This window comes from Eucalyptus grandis, chromosome 11 (genome assembly GCF_016545825.1).
Source record: "Eucalyptus grandis isolate ANBG69807.140 chromosome 11, ASM1654582v1, whole genome shotgun sequence".
Taxonomy (NCBI): domain Eukaryota; kingdom Viridiplantae; phylum Streptophyta; class Magnoliopsida; order Myrtales; family Myrtaceae; genus Eucalyptus; species Eucalyptus grandis.
This window is the reverse complement of record NC_052622.1, coordinates 22828787-22844683: the sequence shown is the minus strand read 5'-3', so window position 1 is coordinate 22844683 and position 15897 is coordinate 22828787. Positions and strand designations below refer to the sequence as shown.

Sequence of the window (15897 nt, the reverse complement as noted above, 5' to 3'; positions counted from 1 at the left end):
AAAGTTCTTATGCAATAATAGTTAAACAAAAACTCACTCAATTCTAGATGAATATTCAAACGTTCGAGGAAGACTTGAGGTCATCAGAGCAAAAAGTCTTTATCCACCCTCCCTTTTTTTCGTACATAAATGCATGAAGTTAGATCGCTCACTTAACAATTATCTCTCTCTCTTGCTCCCTCACTTAGCCAAGTTTTGTTTTCACAGATTCCGATTAAAGAACGAGAGATCTCTCTCTATGTGTGTGTTGAGCTCAAGACTGAACTGATGACGATTCTCTTCTCGGCTCGATATCTCTTCTCTATGCTCGTCCTTCTCAGCATCACTACCTTAGCTGCTGTTGCCACTCTTCTGCCCCAAGACAAAGGTGAAAAAGAATAAACCCATTGATCTTTTATTGCTTTCATCGTATTGTTCCTTTACCTTTTGGGCTCCAATGTACACCAAGTTTTTTTTTTTTCCTTTTTTTTGTGCTTGTTTTTCATACATATATTCAACCTCAAGCACATGCGAATCTGACATTCTTTGTGCTTGTTTTGCATGATACATTATTGTTCCTTTTGACTTATTGGCTCTTTTCTCTTTTAGTGGATGCGTTGAAAGAAATAGAAAAGATGTTAGGGAAATCGGATTGGGATTTCGATGTAGATCCATGTGATGTGGAGGGTGGATGGGGTGACTACAAAGACTATTATACAACCAACGCCGTCACCTTTGAGAATTCCACCGACGCCCACAACACCATTTTCCATGTCAGCGGAATGTCTCTTTCTCCCTCAATTTCATGAATTATACCATCATGGACTCCTCACTAGACTTTAATATTAATCATGCAATTGCACACCAATCTTTTCTTTTTATAGAGTCAACTAGCTGTCGAACTAAATCTTTTTGTACCATATTAGTATTTCATAAAAAAAAAAAGCATTAGCCGATTTTTTGGTCGAAATGTAGCAATAATACGTAATCACTTATCATATTAAAATTACTCATGAAGTAATTATGAGCATCATATTAATTATTCACAGTATGATTATAAATTTTTTATAAGTTTAATCAATACAATCGCATATTATATGCTTAGCATTTAATTATATAAATTATATTTTTAGTGATTAATGGGAATGTCAAACTCAAAGATCATGATTAAATATCAAAGTGATGAGAGTTATATTCCCTCCAACTTTAATCGTAAAGGTAGTTTCAGAATTTTAATGCTATTTTCTTTTTATTACATATGTTATTTATACTAATGCATGGTAGGGCTGTACTTTGAGTGATGCATGCTTTTCACGTTGGCTTATATATTCATTTGCTTTAAACAAAACCTTCTTTTTTTAAGGCAATTTTTGAAGAATTTTAACATTTAGAATCAATTGAGATTTATTTATACATATCGATAGATGTAATAAAGCCATTTCGTAACATCATTTTGATGCCTAGTTTTTAAGTAAAGCTAGAATAAAGCCTTCGCGTAGTTGCGAAAACAGAATTCTTAAGGACCAATCTCTTGCCGGCACCCTTCCGCCTCGATTGTTCAGATTGCCTTTCCTCGGGACCTTGTAAGCACTCTCTTTCTCCATTTCCCCTTTCTTCATTTTCGATCTTCTTCTTCTTCATCCTCTCTCTCTATAAACAGTGATGTCTCCCGCAACTACCTGAACGGCACAATTCCTAAAGAATGGGGCTTCACGAAGTTGAGCCTCCTGTATGCTCTCTCTCTCTCTCTCTCACGAGTGTATGTTCTATTGTTTGATTGGGGGAAACGCAATTATGTGGGTGCAGTTTTGTACAAGGAAACCGATTGACTGGTCCAATCCCGAAGGAGTTGGGGAACATATCCAAACTTCAGTATTTGTGAGTGACCACTCATCCCGACGCTCGCCTTTGGCCTCTTCGCTGTTTTAAATTTGATTGATGTTTCAAGATTTTAACTTTCATATTCCGCTCAGAAACGTCGAAAGCAATTGGCTTTCTGGACCTCTTCCTCCAGAGCTCGGGAACGTGTACGATTTATATCAATTGTGAGTCTCTTGATGCAAATTTCTGTTAGGCATCGAGTTTTTATTCGCTGATGATTTTGTATATGGCGAGGGAATTTTATCCATTGGAGTGATCTGTTGAGAGATACAGCATTCAGGTTTTATTAACCAATGTGTTGTCATGGGTTTTTCTTGTTTCAGGAGGCTTACGTCAAACAATTTCACGGGGGAGCTGCCTCAAACATTTGTTTACTTCACGGGATTGGATGACCTGTTAGTTTCCAGTATCCACAAACTCAGCTAATATTTAGCAATTTCTATTCTTTCTCCTTCATATGAATCATGTTGTTCAATGCACTGTAGGCGACTTGGTGATAATCAGTTCACGGGAAAGATACCCGATTTTATTCAGAACTTGACAAAACTTACAACACTGTAAGGCTTAATGCTTCTTCCCCTTTTAAGTTGGTCTTTATAGATATACCCCCAATAAAATTCCATCTATGAATTGTATCATCAGGGTTATTCAAGGAAGTGGATTGCAAGGGCCGATTCCCTCTGGGATTGCACTTTTGGAGCAATTGAACGACTTGTCAGTATGGAATTTTGGCATTTCGATCTGATCTCTCTTTCTTTAAGATGTTATCGATCAAATAAAGCTCCTATTTGATTTTGATATGCAGGAGAATAAGTGACCTCGATGGACCCGAGTCTCGTGTTCCACAACTTTACAGTACAGATATTCAAACACTGTGAGATCGATGCTCCTTCACAGATAGTTTACTTTATGCAAAAGAGCCAAATCGTCTTAGCAATGTGACAATATGGGTGTTATTTTCTTATAGGATTCTGAGGAGCTGCAATCTCATGGGAGAGCTACCTGGTTATCTAGCAAATATGACATATCTAAAAATATTGTGAGTAGAAAGCAGCTTTTCCCTTTGGCTATTCCAAGCAGAATAAATAATTTTACCCTTAAGGAGTGAAATTTCTACTATTTTTTGGTTGACTATTGGTTGCGGTTAAAGAACCCATTTAAGATGGCTTGAAGGTCCCTTACTGACTTCAATGGTGTTTTGATATTTTCTGTTGATATTGCTGAATTGTGAATGATGTGGCATTTAAACTCTTGGTGATTGTGGCCTCTGCTGTAGAATATACAGTTTTGCGCAAAAGTATATGGGCTTTTTCTCTCTGTGAGAATTTGTGGAACTATTGTCAACTATTCTAAAAACTCAGGCTATTAGATGAAAGTGTGGTTTGTTATTTAAATATTCTAACATTCTCTTTGTTTTCACTTTTCCAGGAATAGAAACCACAAGAATTCTTACCTTGGTTGTGGTGCCCATTTCATCTAATTTACTTTTGCTTTGATATGTTATCTTAACTTCTTAAGAGCATTAATGCAAAATGGAGGCTTCTAGTGGTTGATTGTCTGGAAACTTTCCTTCTGGTGGTTTACATTCTCGAATCTCAGCCCTACAATATCTAGCTGGAGTTTTATGCTTGACTGCTGTACACTTGTCAGACATAACATTCATAGTTCAAACGAGAGCATGGCTTCAAATGCATCTCTATACAAGTCAATTCTCCTTGTTCATGTGGTCATCTCTGTATGATTTAATAAACGCTACTTTTAACAGCAACATATTGCCATTCTGTCATGGCTTGTTTGTTTCGCGAAAAACATTTTCCTGATTTTCCGGCGTTTGGTTTGCTTAGGAAAATGAGTTAATGGAAAATGTTTTCCGAGTCAATGAAAGATCTATGTTTAAATTTAGGAGATGATTTCCTCTTTTGAAAAAGTCGGAAAACATTTTTCAAACTATGAGGTGGTATCGGTGCTTGGACCCGCAACTCTTTTACTTGGACATGGGAACCCCAACGCCTGGTTCTTGGTCCTCAGCGTTCAGGACTAGGTCCTCAGCGCCTGGGCCTAGTCCATCGAGACTGGGCCCGAAGCCCTAGTGCCAAGGCCCAATGCCCCATTACCCGACCCCATGTACATAAAAGCAGTGCTTGGGTCTTTGACACTCAAGCCCTAGTCCCCAGCACTTAGGTTGAGTCCGCGAAGGCCGTGTGCAGGTCCTTGGTGCTCAAGTTCGGATCCTTAGTTAATGAAATGTTTGTTCCTCTTTTGTAAATTTGATTTACAGCAGTTTTGTATACTTATAGCATGTGACCAACTTGAAACTTGGATTTAGGCAATGAATGCCTCTGGAGATGAATGTCTAGTAGAAAGCTTAGGCACTAGACAGTTGACCTGTATGTCTAAACATCTGAGCTGGACTTTGTATGTTCATTGATGTTGTCTGTGTTTGTACAATCATCTGAAGTATGCTCAAAGAGTGTCCTGAGGGAGTCACTTAAAAGTATCTTCTCAATATATATTCACATAAACTTGCTTTGCAGAGACCTCAGCTTCAACAAACTGAGTGGCGAAATCCCTAGATCCTACAGCAGCCTGGAAAATGTAGAATATATGTAAGTACTTTGATGCTGAACTTAGGCTTCTTTTCATATTTTGTGGGAGAATCTAAAGTCTCAAGTTGTTCTAGTGGTCAAGCTACAGGCAACTTTTACCATAAAGTAGTTGAGCTATCAATAGAACTTAGACCATGATAACATATTCATTTTTTAACTTTCAAAGTCCTCAGGTCGTGAATGCTTATTACTTCACCATCCAAATTTTGTAATGAATTCGGTTAAGAATTTATGATTATTGTCAAGTAATTATTTTGGTGGGACTTTAGTCATGGAGCAGGTGTAGATCGTTGATATTCTGTTGGTTAAAGAGCAGCCCTTTTGATAATTTCTTCGCATGATTCGCAAGTTTCAAAAAGTTGTTTACGCTGGAAGAGTTAAATGGATCAGTGATACTTTAGTGTTTGACAGTTGTATATTTCTGTACTCAATGCATGTCTTGTGTGCCTATTTTATGATGTATAGGAGATTAAATATAGCAAAAGTCCTTAGGCTTTCTACTTGGTTCTTTCCACAACAATGGCTCTAGAAGTTTGGTGAGTGCAGCTCTTAAGTGCTATTTAGAAGGTCTGTGGAGGACCTTGGTATCTTATCCCTAGTTATGAGAATGATGAGAAACTGTAGTCCTAAGCTTCTTGGACTGTTTAACATTGGTTTTCATCTTTCTGCCCAACGATTGAAGCTTGACAATGGCACGTCTTCTTTAATTATTTATTTTTATGTCTTAGAAGGACCAAAACATGATCACGAGGAAATAGTTGATAAGCTAATTTGGAGCTACCCTTCACTAGTCCAGCTTTGTGTACTACTGTTATGGTAATCTTTCTCCAGGCACTCCAAGTTTCGCAGGGATCAGGGTTTTCCTCTGTCATTGATTTCCTTAATCTTTCATCTCCAGCTGAAAGCTCTATATTGTTATCATGACTTGAACTGATTTTTTTCTACACCACTAGTAAACAAATGCTAATAATCTGCTAAATAATGCATTTTTGAGGTATAAGTCTTAAAAGAATTTTCAGTTAGAGTGTATAAAGTACATGGGGAGCTGACTCATTCAAATAATCTTGTTTAGGTATCTAACTGGAAACCAGTTGACTGGAGAAGTCCCTGATTGGATCCTGGTGAGAGGAAAAAATGTGTAAGCTTCGCTGCCTGAAGGAAATATCTTGTTTAATCATGAATTTGCTTGTAGCTTTACCTGGCTAATCTTGCTCTGTACCAAGCAATTATGCATTCACATCTTGCATCTTTATGGTTAGTAGCCTTTGGAGATAAATGGAAACATCATAAGTACCTTTCTCCTTGTTGGGATCTGTTAATTGGATGCATGTATGTAACAAAAGAGGCTGAACTGTATGATATGCATGAAAGAATATAAAGTGGATTTTCTTGGAAGTGCCTAGTTAGCTCCATTTTCCCCTATACAAAAAGCCATTCCCAGCTGTAGATCATTTTCAGACCTATTGGAATGATTAAAATTATGTTCTGAAATTTTTTACCTCCTATTAATCCTCTTTGAAAGTTTGTCTAACGTATCACCTGCAGTATATGATTAGTTGCTTGGGCTATTTCTTGCTGATAACAATGTTTTTATGGGTTTGTGTATTTGAGAAACTCTACAACCAAAATGAGTATACTTAGGAGAAGTTGATATTATCTTATCGGTGTAGGAATGAAGCTCTTGTGAGGTAGTTTAAACAGATAAATGTGGTCTGGATAATTTCTTATTAGAAGATGTGACGTAGTAGTAGGTGGAATCACAGTTCTATTTAAGCCTCTTTGCCTTAGACATCATGACTGTGGTACTGTTACTGAGTAAAATTGTTTTTATACACTATAAATAGTTTTAAAGTCTCCGTTTATTTCAGTTAGTCTTTCTCCTTTTCATATTCTAAGATAAGATATTTTCAGTAGGAATAAAATTTCAATTTCATCATCTTGTGATGTTTTTGCCTTTCATCTTGCCTTACCTGTCCATATTTTGCAATTTGCCTGCATTTTTGTACATACTAATCATTTGGTGGAATTATTAAAAAAAAAAAAAATCATTTGATGGAATGACTTTCAGTGTATTCTTCAAATTGATGAGATTTTGGAAATGGTTGACTGTTTCTCTGTGTAGTGATTTGTCATACAACAACTTCACTGCTGGAGGCTCAGAATGTCATAAACGATTTGTGTATGTCCTACTTCCTTCAGTCAGTCTAGGGCTCCCCTCAAATGTGCACTTATTGAGTAACTTATATCCTGTTTGTGTATAATATTTCCATTTCTCTGCTGAATGTTGATTTTGTCTTTTCTCTACAGCAACTTGTTCGCAAGCTCCGAGGTTGAGAATGCGTATGTTTGCGATTAACTTTTCAACGAGAGACTTGGATTTCTAAGGACCCGCATTTTTATTGATTATGTACTTAGCATTGAACTTCATTAAGAATGATGATGATTATAACAGTAAAATCTTTGCTGACTTGCTCAGAACTTCATATTCTGCCACAAGTGGACTTGTCTCATGTTTGCAGAGTCAACGTTGTGCAAAAAGTAAGTTAATATGCTGCAGAGTCATTGTTGTATAAAAAATAAATTAATGTGCTGTATATCCTATGAAATTTTGTGGGACTGCAACTAACTGTTCTAAAAGTTTAAGCTATTAGATGAAGTGTGGACATATTTAATTAGGGAGGCAAATGAGGCTTCAAAAGATTTGAACTCATGAAATCCAGCTTTGATACCATATGAGATTTTATAAGATCACAGCCAACTGTTTTTAAAACTTAAACTGTTATATGAATGCATGATTTTATATTTAAATTATTCTAACACATCCTATCATTATCATTAGATTCTAATATTGCATCTTAGTCTCTGTGTAATTTCTCATCAAATTTATCTCCTTGTCAACTCTCCTCTTGGCTATTGTGTCAATCTTTGATGGTTGATGCATAATTACCCGAACAATTTCAAAAGCTACCTGCATGAAATAATGGGTTGCTCATAACTCGGGAGTTTCTATGTAATTTTCCAATGAGTGAATGCTAGCTTATTTAGTGTATCTGGAAAGTCCACTCCATATTAACAAATAGAAGAAACTGAATTTTCTGTGGCTGCTTCTTTACTCCATCCAGGTCGGTATAACCTCTTCATAAATTGCGGTGGGAGCAAAGCAAAAGTAAGGGGCACCACATATGAAGATGACTCACAGGTGGCTACACCTTCAAGTTTCTTCAGGAGTGATTACTGGGCCTACAGTAGCACTAGTTACTTCGCCAATGACGATATCGCTGCAGTTGGCAATGAAGTTAAAAACACATCCACACTGTCCATGAATAATGCCCAACTTTACATGGAAGCACGACATTCTACCATCTCTCTAACTTATTACGGTTTTTTTCTGATGGATGGGCCCTACAATGTAACCCTTCATTTTGCGGAGATAATGTTCACGGGCAACAAAAGTTATCAAAGCCTTGGAAGGAGAGCTTTTAATATTTATATACAGGTAAATCGGAGCATTATGGAGTGCTGGTTCTTATATATAAAGCACATAAAGCATTCAATATGTTATGGTTGGGAAGTTTATCCAAATATCTCTTACTTGCAAATCATGATTTTTTCACAATTTGTACATTCTATGGAGACTAAAAGTTTTACCTTGTTCAGTGTGGAGACACTCAACTTGAATCTGATGAAATATTATTTCAGGGGAAATTGGTGTGGAAAGATTTCAACATTGAGATTGAAGCAGGTGGAGTTGGAAAGGAGGTCATGAGAAATTTTGCTGCCATCGTGACCAAGGGCACTCTGGAGATACGCTTCTATTGGGCTGGGAAAGGAACCGCTGCTATACCTGATGGAGGAGTCTATGGTCCTCTTATATCTGCAATCTCTGTCTACCCTGGTACACAGATGGATTCTTCCATGTTTCACTCGGTGCTTCTCTGTTGAGAAAGTTACTCTTATTCATGTTGAAAAGAATACCTATATTTTTTCTTGCACCAGAAGTCATCAATAGGCTATTCAGTTACTTGGTTTGGTTGCAAATGCTTACTGTTGGATTCAGGCCATTGGCATATGTCACTATAGATCAAGTCAATTACGCACAATAGCTGACCAGGGTTTATTATTATTCTCTTAGAGTTGAAAATTGGTTATAGGTTGCTTTGTGTTCTTTCTATCTGAGCGTGTTTTCTCTATGTATCTTTAATCCTTCCATTTGACTACGAATTGATAGCCTTGTTCATATAGATTACGACCACTGTGCCTGTATAATACAGTACAGCCTTGAGAATGAAGAGTAGAATTTTTTTTTTTTTTTTTTTTTGTTTTTCCCTTTGTATTTTGTATTACATGTTCCATAGATGATATCTTCCCGTGCTTATTTATCTGATAGTTTCTGTGGAGTACTCTGGGCTGTTTTATGTCATCTTAATTCTCAATTATTGTTTTCTCCATCAATTTCTTTGTGTTCAACGAGAAGCTACAGATATTTTTCTGCATTTATGTCTACCCCATTTAACTGAACAGTTTTGGTTAAATATTTGTTTGTTCTTTCTTCATTGCAGGCTTTGATCCCCCGGCCAGCATATCTGCTGGCACAGTGGCTGGGATTCTGGCTGCTATAGTTTTTGTGGTTTTCCTTATCCTGGTTATCCTTTGGTGGAGAGGGTGCCTTGGATGTAAAGAAAAAATGGCACAAGGTAGTTGCTTACCTGGAATCTCCGCTATTTAGTCCACGTGTATTTGTCAAGAAATATGAGAATGTTATGCACTCTGAATACATTTTCCCCCTTCTGTATTCTGGTGGAGAGGGAGGATAGTCACATTGCTTCATTTATATTTCAGCTAAATCGCACAGTTGTCCTGTCAAACTGTTGGCACATGATACTTCTTCTTCTTCTTACTTTCCTGGTTGGGGAAAGTGTAATGACAATGGATCATTAATGCTCCATCTAGATTTACAGTTCCCATAAAACTGTTGATGCATGACATTGGTGCATTCCATAGGGAAGTTGATTCGATGCAAAAAACCAAAGATTATTATTAGGCGATATACAGCTAAAGTGTCATAGAACCATTTGGTTTGCTTAACGAACTAAATTTTTATTTAGAAATCCGAAAAATGAAGGAATAGATAGTTATAGGGAGAGACGGTAGATTGTTTCTCAGATGTGTGTCTGTGTGTGTATACACACAAAGTCTACGTTTCAAGACACCAAAAATAGCTGCCAGAACTTAATTTGCATGAGAAATTAAAACATACAAACCATACCCTACATTTCCAAGGGGGTTCTCTGTATGATTTTTATTTTCCTTCACTATTAAATACCCTGGGGACAATCTCATTTTACTTTTCAAAAATACACACTGCCAACTGATGCCAGACTTTCCTAGAAATAATTTTCAAGATGCTAAGCTATTCTGTACTGAACTTGCTCAGACCAATAAGTCACAAAAAGGTTTTCTGGAATATTGAGAAGGAATTGATACGTCTTTGTTAGATAGTGGATTACATACTTTAACTGTTGACTTTTCCAACTTCATAGAAGTTCCAAAACATGTTGCAGATTTGAAGGGTCTAGCGTTGCAAATTGGTTTATTTACCTTGTGACAGATTAAAGCTGCCACAAACAATTTTGACGCTGCCAATAAGATAGGAGAAGGTGGTTTTGGTTCTGTATACAAGGTATGCTGGAAAATTGGCTAACCAAATTCCCCTAATTCCCAAGAGAGAAGATATGTAGAAAGCAGCATTCACTGTAACTCAATTTTCACAACATAGATGTGATGCCAAAGTTGAATTGCAGGGTTTTCTGTCAGATGGCGCCACTATAGCAGTGAAGCAGCTTTCATCCAATTCACAACAAGGAAATAATGAGTTCCTGACTGAGATTGGGACGATTTCTGCTCTTCAGCATCCACATCTTGTGAAACTCTATGGATGCTGCATTGAAGGAAATCAACTTTTGCTGGTTTATGAGTACATGGAAAATAACAGTCTTGCTCGCGCTTTATTTGGTAATTTGATATCACATTGTGCTTCATTGACTTCAGTTAATGACATGGCAGTAAAGCAGCTTTGATGTCTTCTGATACAATTGAAGGTCCTAAAGAATTTCAGTTAAAGTTGGATTGGTGGACAAGACACAAGATATGCGTGGGTATTGCCAGGGGATTGGCATATCTTCATGAAGAGTCAAGACTGAAGATTGTGCATAGAGACATTAAGGCTACTAATGTTTTACTGGATAAAGATCTCAACCCTAAAATATCAGATTTTGGTTTAGCAAAGCTTGATGAGGAGGACAAAACACATATTAGCACCAAGATTGCTGGAACTTAGTAAGTTTCTTGCTTTTTGTTCCTGTTAACCTAAGTAGGAGCCAGTGACAACATAAAAGCATGGAATAGAAACATATATTCTGACTTAAGAAAAGTGAGTTGAATGGAGCTTTGTGGTGGATTCACATCATCCCAAAGCATGGTGCTCAACAAATTCGGCTTAACCACAAAGCTTTAAGACTGTCCCACGACTCTTCACATTAATTAGGAAAAAAATGTAAATTGTGTCATACTCTACCATTAAGTAATGATACTCTGATATCGACTTATGTAATTGTTAATTTGAATATAACTTAGTATTATAGCAAATTCGCCCATGTTTCTATTGTATGCACATGGAAAAACATAGATAAGCATGTTCACATGTTTTAGATGTTTGCATTAATGCGTGTGAAAAGTCAACTTGTTTTTGAAAGGAATGTGATTAATTAGGGAAAAGATAAAATTGTAAGTTCATTCTACTAACTCTAATGTTCATTCAACAAAAAGAACTATAAATGTAACTATAGAAATTTCCAAAACAGTAAAATGATGTCCCCATCATCGTGGCTAAAATTCGTAAACTTGTTACAGGGCGAGCTTCACATTACCATAACTTTAGGCCTTCCCAAATAAATGTAATATTGGGTACTATATGGAGATTGCCTCACTCCATTTTTGCACGTTCTTAGATATCTTTGTAATGCTGGGAAATGCCCTTAAGCTCATGTACGTCATCTTATAAAATGATACTTATATTTCAAACCGAAAAAACAAGTTATAAAGAACAACAATGATCTTTTTTATTTCCTGAAATATTCTCGGTAAATGATATTAGAATATATTAGGATGCATTTGTTTTTTTCCTCTACTCTTTAGACCATAGCGTCACATTTAGGAATGACTTCTTTTGAATTTTAGGAATATTAAGTATGTGCTATTTAAGGCAGTTACCTTGTTGCAAACACAAGCTCTTTTCTTGTTGTGCAGTGGATATATGGCACCGGAGTACGCAATGCATGGTTACCTCACTGACAAAGCCGACATCTATAGTTTTGGCGTTGTTGCCTTAGAAGTTGTTAATGGCCGGAGCAACACTAGCTCCCAAAGAACTGAGGAATGCTTTAATCTACTCGATTGGGCAATCAACTCTATCATTTCAATTATAATCATATCCGTATTTAAATCCTCACATGCACTTTCAATGGTTGCAAAGGAGTTTCACAGTTAACAGCTATTGAAACTTGCTTAACGAATTGTCATGCTGTCAAGTGCAATTTGTTATTTCAAATCAATTCAATTCTTCTTATCATGTTGGTCTACTCTGAATTTTCATGTAGATTCTTTTTATTTTTATTTTTTTGGAATGAAGAAAATTATATTCCTTGAAATTTGGGGAAGTTGACCCCATAATTTAGGGTGGATCTCGAAAGTTCAGTTTTAGTCTTTATGTTTTTATGCTTGACATTCATAGTCCCTGTAGTTTCATTGGCGCAAAACAAGTCCTTTGACTACTATTGAATTTTGGCAATTACTGTTAAATTAAAAAGTTTTCAAGACCATGTCTTGACCAGAATATCCATATACTTTCGCATGAGGTATAACTTTTTTCACATTCATATAATTGACTCCCTAAGTTAGATTTTGTTTTGCTTTGAGTGAGCAATCATTAGAGCAAACGATCATTATTAGTCCTTGTTAAATTTGATTGTCGCTTGAGTTGCATAATCAAGAACATTGAAAGACGAGTCTGCCATTTCATGTAATGACACTGACAAATAATTTGTGCTGATAAAACTCGACAATAGCTGGCGATTTTAAAGCGGCGTAGGTGATTTCTTGGCAACTTGTTAACCATTAGTAAGTGATGTTGTAGTCTAGTATCTTTTATTTAAAATCGGTAAAAAAAATCATGACTCATTCGATTCTTTTTATCCATTTATACCCTAGAACTAGCAGGTGCTTATCAACTGCATTTGCTGCGTAATTATCAAGGGAGATAATATACTTCTTCCTGTTTCAGTATTTAGAGCATATTTTGCAACTGATCAATACCTGAAGCTTGAAAGGGAAATACCTTCACTTTACATTTCTGTATCTAGGCACACTTTCTGAAGGAGGGAGAGAATTTGATAGAACTAGTTGATCCGAGGCTTGGTTCTCACTTTAACAAAGAGGAGGCACTGGCATTGATAAAGGTAGCTTTGATGTGTACTAATGTGACTCCAGCACTCAGGCCACCAATGTCATCTGTGGTTAGCATGCTTGAAAGCAAGGTTGCTGTTCTAGTGCTGGACTCTACGGGTGCTATCATGACTCAGGAGAAAATTGAGGCCATGAGGAAGCATTTTAGAGGTGACGAGCATCAGGTAGTTGGTGGGGATATCAGCAAGAGTATGTCTATTGAAGGGCCATGGACTGGAATCGCTTTGTTTGCATTTGGATCTCTATCCGGTACTTCTGGATACTGATTACTAGCACAAGAGAGAGAGTAAGAAATGGTTTGTTGTGTTCTAAGTAAATTAGTTTGGGCTTCATTGGGTAATCCTTGCAGCAGAACTCTTAAATGTTGCTTCGAAGTTTCTCTTTTGCTCACATTTGGAACTGAAGGTATAGGTAATATAAACAAAACAAGTGTTATGCAGTGCAGTAATTGGGTATTGTGAACTAATTAGTGGGGAAAGCCTAGGGACAATGGCTTGTGGTTTGGTGTTTGTATTCGTGCTATCTCTTTCCATTTTGTTATTCAAAGAGAGACAATGTTGCAACTTTTTCCTCTTCACACAATAACGATGTGTTGGCCACTGCAAGGGAGGGAATCTATTATGGGAGCTTTTCATTTGTTTGAATGGCGAGATGTGCGAAGTGGCACCTTCTTGCTCTAGATGTGTTTTGTTCATGAGCTCGGCCTGTTATATGTTGCTACTCAAGAATTTCTCTTAACAGATGCCGATTTTTGTCTTTGGTGTGGATGATGGTCGGCCAATTTCATCTTTCCCATCTTTGAGAAATGATGAAAGAGAAACTTGTATGTCTACCCGCAAAATTTCTCTGGAGAAACTTGCATGTCTAGTCACTGTTTCTTGCAAATGTTGGATTACTAGCTCATCATACCTCATCAGCGGACTACTTCCATTCCATCAATGGTTCTATATTATGAGTCAATGCCCAAAACGACCTTAGGTTAATGTCAAAAGAATCAAACAAGTTGAAACCGAAATCGAAAGCTTAATGGGTCTGTCTCGCTCCGCTTGAGATCCGAGAGGTGGTGGCCGAGTGAATATTGATGAAGTTGACACTTAACATCCCACAACGAAAATTGAAGTGTCCACTTCAAAGGTGGGTGATTTGCTGCTGCTATTGCAATTACATCCCAGCAAAGCAAAACAACAGATCTGCTGCAATTTCGTAAATCTTGATTTCTAAATCGGCAAACTTCCCCTAAAATTGGAAACCAAATCTTGTATCCTAAGAGCCTGTTTGTTAAAATCTGTTTCGGTTCCTCGAAACAACTATTTTTGTTCCTTTGTTCCGGGGACGAAAAAAGAATAGAAACTTTTTTGATAAAATTTTTGTTTCCGGAACAAAAAAATTTATCTTTTTGTTTCCGAGAATAGATTTGGAACGTAATCAAAAAGTAGAGAAAAGTAGCTTTTTATTCCTAGGAATAATTTCTAAAATAAAATTTTCTTTGTTTTTTTTTTCTTCTTCCTTTTGGCCTTACTAGCCTTGGCCCGCCGGTGTCGGCGACAATAAGATGAGGGCCGGCAACCTTGTTGGAGCGTTGCCGACCCCTAAAGATGCCGAGCCATAGCGAGGCTCATCGATCCGAGCCATAGCGAGGCTCATCGATCCGAGCCTCACCATGGCGGGCGAGGCACGGCAAGGCCGGCCTCCCCGGGCCGGGCGAGGCCGACCTCGCGCCGCCCGGGCGAGGGCGAGGTCGAGCCTCGCGATGCTCGCGATGTCACTGACGAGGCTTGGCCTTGCCTAGATTTGGCGAGGTTGAGCCTCGGGGCTAAGCGAGCCTCCGACGAGTTTGCCAGCCCTCGCCTTAGCCTGACGAGGCTCCGGTGAGCTCGCTAGACCTCGTCTAGCTAGTTGCCGGTGACCGGCCACAAAAGAGGAAGAAGGAGAGAGAAGAAAAAAGAAAAAGAAAAAAAAGGAAAAATATAATAAAAATATTAAAAAATTAAAAGAAACAACAAAATTATACAATTTTATCAAACGCATTTCTTTCCCAGGAATATAAATTTTGTGCGATTCTGCGCGTTTTTATATTCAGAAATTGTTCCTAGGAACAAAAACAAAAATAAAAATAATTTTTGATAAAAAAATTGTTCTCGAACCGTGACATTCCAAATTTTCACTTTTGTTTTCAATTAAATTAATCGGGCATTTTATCAATGCGCCTATAGGGCTGTTCTCAAAGCTGATCACTCTCGAGATAACTAGACGATCCGGGGAAGCCATTAAAGAATTTTAACGTAATAGACTTGAGAATTCGACCGGGAATTGGCTATTTGACCGTGTTCAACTTTAGAGGTCATTACGGCACGTTTAAAAATCGATTAGGGATCAAAGATAGGTTGGTTTGATAGAGATGTGTGGCAAAACATGAGTGACTCTACTAATTTGGAAAATTCTTGTCGGCCGGCACTATACCGATTTTTCTATCGTTCGGTACCATGTGTCTCGTATTTGAATTTTCGAGATTTTCATGACAACCGAGAGTCACCAATGTATCGAGTGGGTTCATTGTGGCTCGAACAAAATTGATCATGGGTCATTTGCACTAAAAATTTCTAAAAGTTACCCAAGAGCCTAGGTTACGCTAAAAACGCGCTTGAGTGAAATAAACCGTGAATTTGAGTTCGATTTCAGAAATTGAAAGTTCTGTCATGTCACGAGTTATCTTAGGAACGTCGACTTAATCTAATGAGATTTTTCTGCAAACCGAGACATTTTGGGAAAAAGTCAAGGTAGGGCCATTTTGTCTAGAAAAAGTTATGGATCGTTTTTTTTTTATTGCAAAATTAGAAATCAAGTGAGTTGTATTGGTGAAGAAAATACCAATTTGATATAGGACTCGACAACGGGATTTATGCGAGCCGAA

General features: G+C 37.4%; 1 protein-coding gene across 1 annotated transcript; it reads left to right on the top strand.

Annotated features, from left to right (window-relative positions):
• Positions 1-267: 267 nt before the first annotated feature.
• On the top strand, positions 268-13585 carry LOC104427476 (probable leucine-rich repeat receptor-like serine/threonine-protein kinase At3g14840). Its single transcript, XM_039305197.1, is given in 25 exon segments — positions 268-367; positions 589-752; positions 1444-1562; positions 1640-1708; positions 1786-1857; positions 1953-2024; positions 2184-2255; positions 2346-2417; positions 2503-2574; positions 2666-2734; positions 2828-2899; positions 4395-4466; positions 5539-5604; positions 6589-6645; positions 6774-6806; positions 6943-7004; positions 7589-7962; positions 8166-8361; positions 9026-9160; positions 10028-10146; positions 10268-10478; positions 10565-10802; positions 11772-11922; positions 12884-13222; positions 13224-13585. Coding segments are annotated over 25 exon segments (3042 nt in total). The 3' UTR covers positions 13260-13585.
• The last annotated feature ends 2312 nt before the right edge of the window (positions 13586-15897 follow it).